Source organism: Silurus meridionalis, chromosome 11 (genome assembly GCF_014805685.1).
Source record: "Silurus meridionalis isolate SWU-2019-XX chromosome 11, ASM1480568v1, whole genome shotgun sequence".
Lineage (NCBI taxonomy): Eukaryota > Metazoa > Chordata > Actinopteri > Siluriformes > Siluridae > Silurus > Silurus meridionalis.
This window is the reverse complement of record NC_060894.1, coordinates 20,369,111-20,382,265: the sequence shown is the minus strand read 5'-3', so window position 1 is coordinate 20,382,265 and position 13,155 is coordinate 20,369,111. Positions and strand designations below refer to the sequence as shown.

General features: G+C 38.5%; 1 protein-coding gene across 1 annotated transcript; it reads left to right on the top strand.

Annotated features, from left to right (window-relative positions):
- Positions 1–3,378: 3,378 nt before the first annotated feature.
- On the top strand, positions 3,379–12,207 carry dcp2 (decapping mRNA 2). The gene is made up of 11 exons (XM_046861045.1): positions 3,379–3,672; positions 6,024–6,175; positions 6,623–6,750; positions 6,857–6,955; positions 7,058–7,210; positions 7,315–7,427; positions 7,558–7,653; positions 7,982–8,108; positions 9,451–9,519; positions 9,638–9,689; positions 10,955–12,207. Exons 1-11 carry the CDS (start codon positions 3,620–3,622, stop codon positions 11,077–11,079), a joined length of 1,167 nt encoding a protein of 388 aa, XP_046717001.1. The 5' UTR covers positions 3,379–3,619; the 3' UTR covers positions 11,080–12,207.
- The last annotated feature ends 948 nt before the right edge of the window (positions 12,208–13,155 follow it).

Genomic DNA, 13,155 nt, shown 5'->3' with positions numbered 1-13,155 from the left:
TATAAAAATGTCTTACTTTTTCTGTGATGAACCTCTGAACTCTAAACATTGTACAGAAGGTTTACTGGTCAGCGCTATTTTGTGTATTTTGTGAATCTGTTCTGCACTGTTCTATTTTGTATAGTCTCTTCTAAAATTTTGCCCCAAGAAAACAACAAAGGAACAGGTGAATAAGTGTATATGTCCATCATTATGAGAGCCCTGTATCTCCAGACCTAGACCTACTCTACATGAGAAGAAGAACCACATACATTTTGCATATGAGCTTTTGGAGGAATTAACAACATTAAGATAAAACGTAAAATGTAACTGGCTATAATGACCTGTGTTGTGTATGGGAGGACAAATTGTGAAGCATGAGGGTGGAAGTATTATGTGGTGTCTGGAGAGTTTTGCGGGGAGTAAATGGCATCATAAGAAAGGAAATTACCCAAAAATATGGATGCAAAATAAGTTTGTGTCTGGCAGAAAATCAAACCTTTTTTATAACTGGATGTTCCAACAGGAAACTGATCCTTTTGAGTTGTACTGACTTAGGAGGAATAGGCAATCATTTCCAGCAATGTTTTGTAAGAAGCTTGTGGAAGTCTAGCCCTAAAATTTGATGTGAATCCGGCTTTACTATCAAAGTGTATGTATAACCCCAATTCCACAAAAACGTTGAGATGTTGTGTTAGATGTGAATAAAAACAGAATGCATTGATTTGTAAATCTCATAAATCCATATTTCATTCACACTAGAACATAGAAAACAAATCAAATGGTAAAACTGAGGAAATGTACAATTGTAAGGGGAAGAATAAGATCATTCTGAATTTTATATCATGGCAACACTTAAAAAAAAAAACCTGGAAAAGGGACAAAAAAAGTGTTACTCAAAAGAAACAGCTGGTGAAAAAGTTTGCAACCAATTAGATGAATTAGTAACAGATCACTAACATGACATGTCTCCTGCTTAAGGCTTTGCATTGGAAATGGGGTGCATACATTACTGTTTATAGTTTTCCAAGCAATATATATAGAATATATGATCAAACATACATTACCTATGTCATATCCTATTATTGTGAAACATTATTATATTTAAATCTGATTATTTGCTTATAAACCAGACCTTCCACCCCACATTTTGTTCAAACATCAAGGCAACAGAGTGAATCTTCCCCACTCTGGCAACCGAGCTCGAGTTGACGTCACTTTAGGGCAAATGTTCTTGAAACGCCTTTAAACCTTCTCTAAAAGTGTTTGCTGAGGATTTCGAACATATATATATATATATAGTATTATACTGTTGGTTCTGAAATGTCAGATAATTCCTATCTTCTTGCATGAATTATTAATATAAATAAATAAATACATGACTCCAGACCACACCCTTCCTCATTCAGTGCTCTACTGGAACAAGAGACTGCAGTTTGTACACACAGGGAGTGTAAACAGCACATGGACACATTTGCAGAATAATCTGAATTGTTTCTATCTGTCCAAACATGGAAGAAGCAACATGATTACATTATGCACACCAAGAACTCGAATATATTTGACATGTGACAAGCCTGGATGAACTGCAGAGAAGTAATAGACCCCTCTGTGTGGCATGGTAGTGGTTTCCTGGTTTGATCAGGTTACTTTTTATGTAGAGTTTCTCATGGTTCATCACTGTTTCCCGTGTGTGGAAAAACTCCAGTATGTGGATTTGCCACTCTAAATGGCCTCAGATGTAAATGTGTGTGTAGTGTGTGTGTGTGTGTGTGTGTGTGTGTGTGTGTGTGTGTGTGTTGCCACTCTAAATGGCCTCAGATGTAAATGTGTGTGTTAGTGTGTGTGTGTATGTGTGTGTGTGTGTGTGTGTGTGTGTGTGTGTGTGTATATGTGTGTGTCTGCATAGAGTATAGGCCAATATTTTATACCCAATGCAGAAGGTTATTTTGGAATCCAGAAAAGTAAGTGTTACTAAAAAAAGAAACAGCTAGAGGAGCATTTGATATATAATTAGGTTAATTTTAAACAGGTCAATAATATAATTGCACTACATGGGCTTAGAAACACCTCCAGAAATGACTGTATGTGAATATAGTTTCCTGTGTCATCTATAAATGCAGGTTAACTTTCTATCATGCAAAGAAGAAGCCAGATGTGAACATGATCTAGAAATGCCACTGTCTTCTCTGTGCCAGAGCTAATTTAAAATGGACTGAAGTGTAAAACTGTTCTGTGGTCAGATAATAGAGTTGTAAAGTTATTTTTGGAGACCTTCAGACTAAAGAGGAGAGGGACCATTTGGCTTGTTATCATCACTCAATTCAAAATCCTGCATCTCTGATAGTATGGGGAGTGCATTAGTGCCTACGTAATGGTCAGCTTCACATCTAGAAAGGCACCGTCAAACACACTGAGAGGTATTTACAGTTTGTAGAGCCATATATGCTTCCATCCAGACAACATCTATTTCATGGAAGGCTTTGCATGTTTCAGCAAGACAATGTCAACCCACATACTACATCTATTACAACAGTTCTGCTCGCTGACCCACCAAAGAGATTTGATAAAGACTTAGACTTATACACTACTGATGCTTCTTTCTTCGAAACAGTATGGGCGCTTTAACAAGCAGCTGAAAGTGCTCTGACCGAGGATAAATCTGTGCATACTTTTAATAGAAAGCATGTTCTGAAATAAATCCAACTTTAGCCAGGTCTCAAATCACACACCATGACTTGACCTACACTTATAAGTATTTACTGTCTAGGAGATTAGCACATTTATCATACTTTTATGATGATGGCTAGTTATTAAAATCCCATCCAATAATATAATTAGGGGGTATAAAACTATAAAGCGTGTTAGTGTGTTAATTTGAGATCATTGATAATTCAAGAGAAACACCACACACAATCTCTTTATCATATTTTGTTTGTATATCTCTTTTAGCTCTTTTTTTCCCTGCTTATTGCCTTCTTCCAGAGGTTCCCAATCCTGGCATTGGAGCTCTGGTGAAAACACACTATATTTTGTTGGAAAATGTGCATGAAGGGCCAGTTTCATAACAAAACAAAACTAATAAAAACAAAAAAATACCCCCAGAAAACATCGTTTCCCTCTACCAGAGATCTTAAATCTTCTCTTTCCCGTGTTTATGCGTTTTATTTGAACAAATTGATCCACATTTGTGTGCACACTAAACAATAGCTGTGCAAACGCAACCACAGCGTGTTTTTAAATGCTTCCTGGTTAGCTCAGCCTAACATGCTAGACGGTTCCCTGTCCTGTATTCTGATTGGCTGTTCTCCCCGTCAGTTATGTAGAAGAGATCCGATTGGCGGATGTCTCATCGTTATTTCCAGAACACCATGCTATTGGTTTTCAGTGCAACTTATTCCCGCCCTCACTGAACCGATAGTCCGGAAGCAATTTTTTTTAGCTCATGCTAGTTAGCTAGCTACGTCGTAATCAATGCAGGTGAATACGCTCGGCGTTTTTCGGTTGTTTCGCCGTGGTTTGGTAAATACCTAGACTGTCTCTGACATGGCGACGTCTCTTTGTCGCGGCGGTGCGAATTGAACCGTAAGCGAGCGCGGGTTTTGCGGTGTAAGTCCGTTATGCGCTTAGCCTCGTTAGCATGGAGACAAAACGAGGGGAGATTCCCAACGGCATATTGGACGACCTCTGCAGGTAGCTGCCTAGTTCAAGTAACTAATTTACAACCATTTATACACTAACAATAATAAAACAATTTATTATAATAAACACCACGCCAGGGCTTGCTAGGCCACTAATCTCAGAGTATACATTACTCACAACCACTTACAATACAGGCTCCATGGATCATCTCAATGCAAACTAGTTACACTATAATATAACTTTATTGTCTCATAAATAGGTCGTGTTTCATGGAAGTATTATATACTTGAATGCATTGAAATCATGTTAGAAGGATCTTAAGCCCTGATTGGTGGAGATGAGCCCTGTGAAAGGATCCTTGATGGTCCTGAACACTGGTCAAAATTACTGGTCAGGAAAGGAGGATGAAGAGAGAGAGCTTTTCATCTGTATTTCTTTCACCGTGAAATCCATGTGGAGTCTGTTATTATGTGTGACATTCCCTGATGTGCATCACTAAGCTCTAAAAAAACAACAATAGACACATGATGAACAACAAAGTGAATTAATGAGTAGTTGTTTTGATCTGCAGGAAGGATTAGTGGAATGAGGAGATGACGATGATGATGTATTTCAACTCAGGTGATGCAACAGACACTGATGATGATGCAGATCGAAATCGAGCACATTTTGCACTTTAAATCTTTAATTCTGTAAACTTGCTTTTCCATGAGTCGGTAAGGTTTTAATATAGAGACAAGGTGATGTTGGGTGACGTTTTTCCAAATGCAAGTCATCCATGTTCGCTTTTGGAATGAAAGCACTTTGATGTTTATGCAATTGAGGTATATATTTCAGTTCACGAGCATCATTTTGAAATGTAAGAATGTTGCAACACTAACGTTTGTGGATGCTGAATCATTTTTGTGTCATTAAATCCCATAAAGGGTTTGATCATGTGTTGTGTATTACATCACACTTTAAAAAAAAATCATGATTTTGCATACAAGATGACTAATATGAGGAAATTTTATATTAAATGTTGGCACAGGATCATTCAGGAATGTTTTCCGACCGATGATTTGTTGTTGTGTACTATTTTTGGATTTGGTCCACTTTTCTTGTTTAGGTGTGTCGATAGTGATTGTGTTACAGTGACTGATACATGATTCAGCTTGTTTAAAACAATGTGCAAAATGATGCTCGTGAAGTCAAATACATCCCTCACTTTGGGAAAAAAAGTTCCTTGAGAGTGTGTTTATTTTCTGAAAGTGAACACCGTGATTGTTGTATTTAAAAATCCAATACTGTTCCACTGAACATCACATTATCTCTACATTGAAACCCTCCCATGTCAAAGCAACTTTACTGCATTTAAGAAATTGCGAAAAAACATCGCACTTTTATTACCGCCATCATCCGAGTCGGGCTCCGTTGCATCCTCTGAGATCTGAGAACATGATCGTTTATCTCATCGTTCCACAGACTCTTTCTTGCGTATCAGTGCCAAAATAATTGCTCATTAAATCAATTCATTACATTTGTTAATTTTTATTTGTTTGCATGCAAAATCTGCATTGCAGACATGAGGAAAGTCTGTATCTCCTAATCTTTTTCATGCTCTTTTTGTTTCAATGCGACTATGTAATGTAACTCTATTAAAATGTACATTATTTTTCATTGAAAATTCTCCTTTTCACCCTTTCGGCATTTGGAGGTTTGGAGATTTCTTTACGATTCAGTTCATCCCAGAGCAGTTCAATGGGATTCAGGTGCGGTGATTGGGCAGGACATTCCATGATAGAGATCACTCCAGACGGCTGTTTGCTCTCTAAATAACGCTTACAGAGCTCCGACGTATTCGTCAATTCGACTCATCGTCTTGTTGTACGGTGAAGTCGGTTAACGTGAATCGCAGTCCAGACGAATTCCATGGTATGTGGTGAAGCATGGAATAGCAGCCATGTTGGTTCAGGATTCCTTTCATATTTCGGAATGAGTTTCCAATCTTCCCTGCTCCCAAAACAACCCCAAACCATTAAGCTGCCAGCTTGGTGTTTGACTGTAGCGGTGAGGCAGTCGGATCACATCTTCTCTCCTGTTCTCCATCTTACATAGGTTCTTCTGTTAGAGCCAAAAAATATCAAATTTGGACTCCACAGAACTTTTTTAGTCATTCACTGTTCAATTCTTGTGTTTTTGCCTTTTTCCTTAGAAACAAAAAGAAAATGCACGTGTCTCAAAAACCATAAAGACTAAAATGAGACGTTCTGTAATTTCAAAACACGAGACAATAATGAGAAAAGCGTCATTTATTTTTTGTTACTGAAGTGTTTAAGCAGACTGACTTGTGTTTCGCAGTGCACTTATTAAACTGGACCTTCAACCCACATGATCGTTTCGATGTGCTCTTTCTCCTGTAGTCGCTTCATTCTCCACATCCCCAGTGAAGAGAGGGACAATGCCATTCGAGTTTGCTTCCAGATCGAGCTTGCTCACTGGTTTTACCTGGACTTCTACGTGCAGAACACACCAGGACTACCTCAGTGTGGGATAAGAGACTTCGCCAAAGCTGATATCCTCCTGTGCTTAACACCACTCAGAAATCAACAGACATTTTATTTGTTTACAAAAGGCTGCTCCTGAGTTTTGAACGTATACAATGCAATGACTAGGATCTAGAGGTGTTCGGTTTATAAGCGTGTTTGTGTAGAACGAGATTTTATTCGGTATTGGTCTGGTCTTGAGAACAAACAGCCTCCGCAGTCTTTACAGAGGAATCAGTATGAAAGTGTATTCAGCAGTGATTATCTGTATTAAAGCATAAAATGGAGATGCAGAATTCTTCTGTTCGGCAGATGTCGTCCCTAAGGCTTAGTACAGAGTCATTTCATTTGTTAGAACCTCACAGCATGGCCATTTAAAAGTAAACGCAAACTAAAGCATAGCGTGATTTACCAAGAAGCACACAAGTTGCATTTCAAACCTTTCAGTTCATTTTCCTTAATAATTATTCTTTCACTTTTTAATCACTGTCCATTCCTGCTCCCCCATGGCGAGGATGTTCAGAAGGTTTTAGATCAATGGAAAGAGTACAAGATGGGCGTTCCTACATACGGTGCAATTATTCTGGATGAAACCCTGGACAATGTGAGTATTATTCCAGGCAGTAATGTAAAGTAATGCAGATCCATGTTTTTTTTTTCCCAGCAACCAGAAAACGTGTGAAAGCTTTCCTCTGTGAACTTGTGCATAGGTGTTGCTGGTGCAGGGATACCTGGCCAAATCAGGATGGGGCTTTCCTAAAGGGAAAGTCAACGAGGATGAGGCGCCTCATGACTGTGCTGTACGAGAGGTATGAGTATCCATGTGAACAAGATCAAACTTTCACCGTTTTGAAAATGTGTGACCTTTTACAATCATCCCGTTTCTCAAACGTGGCGTATAAATGCTGTAGGTTTTAGAGGAGACTGGTTTTGACATCAGAGATCGCATCTGCAAAGACACCTTCATCGAACAGAAAATTACAGATCAACTCGCTCGACTGTACATAATCCCTGGTGTACCAAAAGAAACAAAATTCAACCCCAAAACCAGGAAAGAAATACGGGTGTGGTAACTTTTTACCTTTTTTTACGACTTCGTTTGATTCATTTAATGATTTATTGGTTGAATAGTGATTTTTTTTTTTTTTCCTTCTTCTCTGTTTAATAGAACATTGAATGGTTTGCTGTTGACAAACTGCCATGTCATCGAAATGACATGACCCCCAAATCCAAGCTTGGTTTGGCTCCCAACAAGTTTTTTATGGCTATACCTTTTATGAGGTATCTTCTATTTTTTTTTGTTTTGTTTTGTTTTTTTATGTTTTCGTTCTTAATCCCAGAATAAACACCGCTTCGGCGATGTTTCAGTTCGTCGCTGAAGATTCATTTTGGTGCACGACTCTCCTCACAGGCAGCTCAGAGAATGGATAGCCAAGCACAAACTGGAATCGACGAGCAGCGATGAGGACTTTTTATCCAATGGCAGCACTCCGTGCAAACCTTTTCGGTAAGATTGTATTGCATGCGTGTATAATAATCCTCTTCAGGAGACAAGATCATAATGAAGAAGAAGAAAAAAAGTTTGTCCTGAATAAGATTTTGTGTGCGTGCAAATCATTTTCTTCGAATGAATGGTGTGCAGACTCTGGTCTGACTTTCCTGAGTACCACCTTCTTCAACATATCACTGGAGCAAGGCTTCATGAGGCTGAATGAATGTGTACCATGTACTCTAAATAATTTGTACTCTTTGGTTTTCTGAACTTCAATATCGGCTTATATTTTAATGCCAAATTATGTTTAACTGTTTTGTTTTGTTTTTTTTCCTTCCCTCAGATCGAAGTCTCGGCGCACACCGATTGCAACCGAGGCATCTCCAGGTGAAGGCTGGGCAAAGAACAAGCAGCAGAAAGCTTTCGGTCAGCCTGGGCAATATGAGCTTGCAGACTTTCTCAAAGTCAAGGTTCGTCTTTTTAGATGGAGTTTATATCCCCGAGCTGCATTTATATGAATTGAACGATGTTTGTGGACCACATCTGTATGTGGTTTCTTCTCAAACTGTTCCCAAATCAAGTCTTCCCAGAAGAATGAGGATCATTTTATAACGGCAAATGGAACGGGATGTCAAAAATCACATGGTTGTGATTAGACAGATAGATCGGGTGTCCACAAACTTTTGTACGGTATTGTAAACACACTGATCAGGCATAACATTATGACCACCTGCATAATATTGTGTTGGTCCCCCTTTTGCTGTCGAGCATCAACAGCATGATCTTTAGCATTTTGAGCTCCCCACGTGCACCAATGAGCCACAGCCTCCCGTGACCGCTGTTCCTTCCTTAGAGCACTTTTGATAGATTCTGACCACTGCACACCAGGAACATCCCACAAGAGCTGCAGTTTTGGAGACGCTCTGACCCACTCATCTAGACGTCACAATTTTTCCTGCTTCTAACATCAACTTTGAGGACAAAATGTTCCTGATATTTCTTACCCATTAACAGATCCCATGATGAAGAGAGAATCTGTGTTATTCCCGTCACCACTCATAATGTTATAATGTCATAATAACATGCCTGATCGGTGTATATTAATTATTTGAATTTAGTATGAAATAAATACATGATGTCATCGACAGTCTGGCAAAACATCGTATGGTTCCTCATATGTACAAATAGTTGAACCAAAAAGTTAAACATTTCCCTTTTAATACCAAAAGATGGACTCTATTTCATCGCTTCGGCCTTCTTGTGCACAGCCGCATTTCTTATTGTGATGCTCGTATCGAGTGTTGTTCTTGTAAGAAGAGAGACGGTCCTGCTGTTTTGGATTGTTGTGGTGCATTTTGTTCATTAAACAAACTCCTCTCTCTGAAACACCTGTGTTTTATACAGAGAAGTATGAAACGTTTTTTCTTTTTGAATAAGAATTTTAGCAAATTGTAAGCAGAAGTCACAAGGCTTTAAACAAATTTTACCGTATAGCTTTACTTTTTATTTGTATAGATTTTGATCTAATAGTGATCTAGAAACATTAATGTAAATGTCCATGAGAGTACTTCAGAATATAGCCAGCAGAGGGCAGTAGGGTTGTAGGGAGGAATTTGTGTTCTTGCGCTGCGTTTCTTTCCTCTCGGTTGTGTACATATATAATGTTTACTTGACATTTCGGTGCTTTTAATAAGTAATATGCATTTGTGCAGAGTTACAATCGGATAAGCATCAGCTAATTTAAAATACAGCAGTCGAAGCTGCAGTTAATCATGTAACGGTCATGTTTTTTGTTTGTTTGTTTGTTTTTAGAACAATAATGTGAAATGCAATGGAAAGAAGCACCAGGAGTCCCCTAATGTAAAAAAAAGATCAAATGAGGTCAGTACCCTGCAGATAATTTCATTTATTCACGACGGAATAATTCATACACTGTGAATTGGAGGATAATTGTGTGTCGGTCTAAAACAATGATCTTTGTATGGTAACTTTCCTGTAGAGAGATGAAAAGAAGCTTCAGCCCAGAAGACTGCAAGACAACTTCGACGCAGGTACAGTCACCTTTGAACTGTTACACTGACCGAATAAAGGCTTAGAAATAGTCTCGTGAACATTCCCATGATCTGTTGCCATTATCATAAAATCCGGACTTCGCAAGTCCGTGTAATCGCCATCTTCGGGTGGCTCATGTGGTCGTAAACTAATCTCAGGGAAGGGAAATTGTCCCTAACAGATAATCGGAGAGGAGGCTGCAATCTTATCTTTAAAGGATCAGTGTTCCTTGTGATTTCTTTCAAACCCCCTTCGGGAGCAGCACATAATCTATCTGTACATTTTTGTAGTAAGTCCAGTAAAGTAAATATAATAAGGCACATTGAGTTCCTTTAACTGTTAAAGAATTTCTGAATGTTCTTGACACTATTGTCCAGAGCAAAGTACAGTTTTTTGTTTTTTGTTGTTTTTTTGCCATTATTTTCATTGTGACATTGCTAATAGAGGAAAACTCTATATATTACAATCTTTATATATTTCAATATGCTCAAAATGCTCTTAATATCTAGTCTGAACTTTTGTATTTCAGCCAGGTTGTGCGTGCACTTCCCAGCTGTTTTAAACACCTGTAACACACATCACATGTTCGGTCGGATTACTAGTTCCCCATGTTATCTAGTCTGAGTATTTCAGAGCTCCTGGGATTTTCCCTCATTTCTTGAGATTTCAAAAAAAATGGAGATGAAGAATATGTTGAGCCATAAGCTCTTCAGGCTTTAGATTTCTGTTCTTGTCCAACAGCTTTGAAAGCTGACGTCTTCTCCTGCTGTACCACATTCACCTTGAGGATATTCTGCATTCTGAGTTGCTTTTCTGTTAACCACGAGGGCTTGTTTTGAGTTACAAACTCGAACATGCCGGAGTCAAAGCCTTCGAAAAGCACCAGGTTGACTGAAGGTGGAGGTGGTAGCTCAGTGGTTAAGGCACTGGATCTGAAGGTCAGGGGTTCAAGCCCCAGTATTGCCAAGCTGCCACTCTTGGGCCCTTGAGCCTCTGTGCTTCAGGGGTGCTTTAACATGTCTGACCCTGCGCTCTCACCTCAGGCTCTGAACATGCTGGGATGTGCAAAGAGAAGAATTTCACTGTGACAAAAAAAAAAGACTGATTTAAAAGATTTCTGATGGAAAGATAATGCTCTGAAACAAACTGATGATTGTTTTATTGCAGATCATTAGAGATTAAAGATATGCATCTGATTTTAGATAACCTATAAAGCTCACTGAGCACTTGTTTCATAACCTGCTTTTTCTTATCCTCACTCCAGACGAGGCGTCCGACACGCTCGGCTCGAACAGGCAGTCGGAAAACGAGCACATTCACTCCTCGAAGTCCTTCCTCAACTTCAAGTTCGATCGTGAGGCTATCATGAAGTCGTGCTTCGACTCCTGACTACCTCTGCATTACTTCCTCAGTTTTAAAGGCACAGGTTGTTGCCGCTTGAGCCGTTTCCGTGAACTCGCATATTCATAACACATACGTTCTTCAAGTGGTTTAAAAAAAAAAAGGGGGCAGTCATAAAAGGGTTGTTGGACCAATATGACTACAAATTTGACTTTTTCATCCACCGTACGTGAATCTTGTCATTTTTAGATGGGCAGTGGTATTATTCAGATTGTGCAATCGTTTTATTTCCTTTTCCTCAGTCATGCAGAAGATTGCAACTGTTGAGCTGTTGAGCTTTTAGCACTGAAACAAAAACAATGTTTCTAGTTTACTGGGATCTGTTCTGATTAGTTCTTTCGATCCAGTGTTGTACATGTTCATGTGTGTTTTTTTATATATATATATATATATATATATATATATATATATATATATATATATATATATATATATATATATAACTTTTTATTTTTTTTATATATAAACTATGATGCACTGCTGGACGCAATAGTTCAGAACCATATTGACTCATTCTGTAGTGTAAGTGTCAACCTAAAGTGACTAATTATGATAATAACCAGAGCTTTAAAGTAACATCGATTTAAAACAGGGCGTCATTTATTATTGAGAAACACATTTCCCATTATGCGATATGTGATTACACGATCAGACTTTTCGATCACTCTCTTGTGTCTGTAGAAATATCACCATCTTGCCTTTTGAATGTGAACCTTTTTACATGGCAATTCCATTGTTTTGTTTTTTGTTTTAAATAAGCAACTTTATACATTTTTTCCCATCAAGCTTTCAAATGCTGCTAGAGTTTGCACATTCTAGCCTGTTTCAATCTTTCAGTGTCCTCAATCAAGTGGGTCGGATCCAAGTAAACAGATGCATCTTGTTCGTCCTTGATCATCGCTGATAAATCTTTCTCAGGAACCTTAAACACACCCCCACCCCCACCCACACACACACACACACACACACACACACACACACACACACACACACACACACCCATTCACCCCCGATGGAGAATTTCGAGTGGAGCAAGATGTTATTCACCATCTCTTGTTTTTCATTGCCATATATTAGTTTCTGCTTATCAATAAATCAACATAAATTTGAACAACATTTCTGTGGCTTTTGCATGTTTTTTTTTTTTGCAAGTGCTGGGGTACACAAAAGGAAGAAGAAAAATAGTATTTTAAATAGTTTAGTGTCAGTTTCTTGATTGTTAAAGGATAAGCAGGAACGGTGAAGTATCTGACGCCTGTGCTGATCTCATCTGGTCTCGTCCATCTGATGCCCTGAGAAATTCCTCAGTGTCTCTCTAACCCCGCATGTTATGACAGTCATGTCTATGATTGTATCAACATACGTGTTGTTTTTTTTTTCTTCTTCAGTGTAATCTTGGTACGGTGACATTTCACTGATGAGGAGGATTTTCTACTGATAACAGAGGAATTAAAAATGTTTATATAAAAAAAAGAGAATTACTTCACCAGTACATTGCATGACCCCTTTTCCAGTCCAGAGCTGTACCACATGTATAAATGTGTTTACTCAGAGGTCTCTTTCTAAGCATTCTCAACATCTGACTCAACAACTTTATACTGACTGGAAGATTTCTTACTTACTAATCTCCGTTTAACGACTAATGTTGTTCACGTTAGTCTAAATTCCAGTCCAGCTTTGTGTATTTAAAATAATGAAAATGGTTCATTAAAAACAGAAGTATTAGTAATTCTAGTAGCCAATTCATATCTAGATACAGTGTTTACATTACACAAGCTGGAAAGGATGTATGGAAGTGATCCAATTGAGCAGATCCTCTTGCCTTGACCTTTTGAAAATACCTGCTGTTCATATTGTCCATCACTATTCTGGGAAAGGTGGCAGATGACTTGCAAGATGCGACCGCCTAAAATCCCTCAAAATTCCCCAAGCCGAACCTAATTAGCACATTAGTCACATTGCGTTCGAGCATTGTGTGTGTACAAAGGAGTAAAATGGGCCTAGTTGGGCAATTCTTAGGAACTAAAGTAGATTTGGGGGTTGGGGGCAATGGGTTGCAAGAAT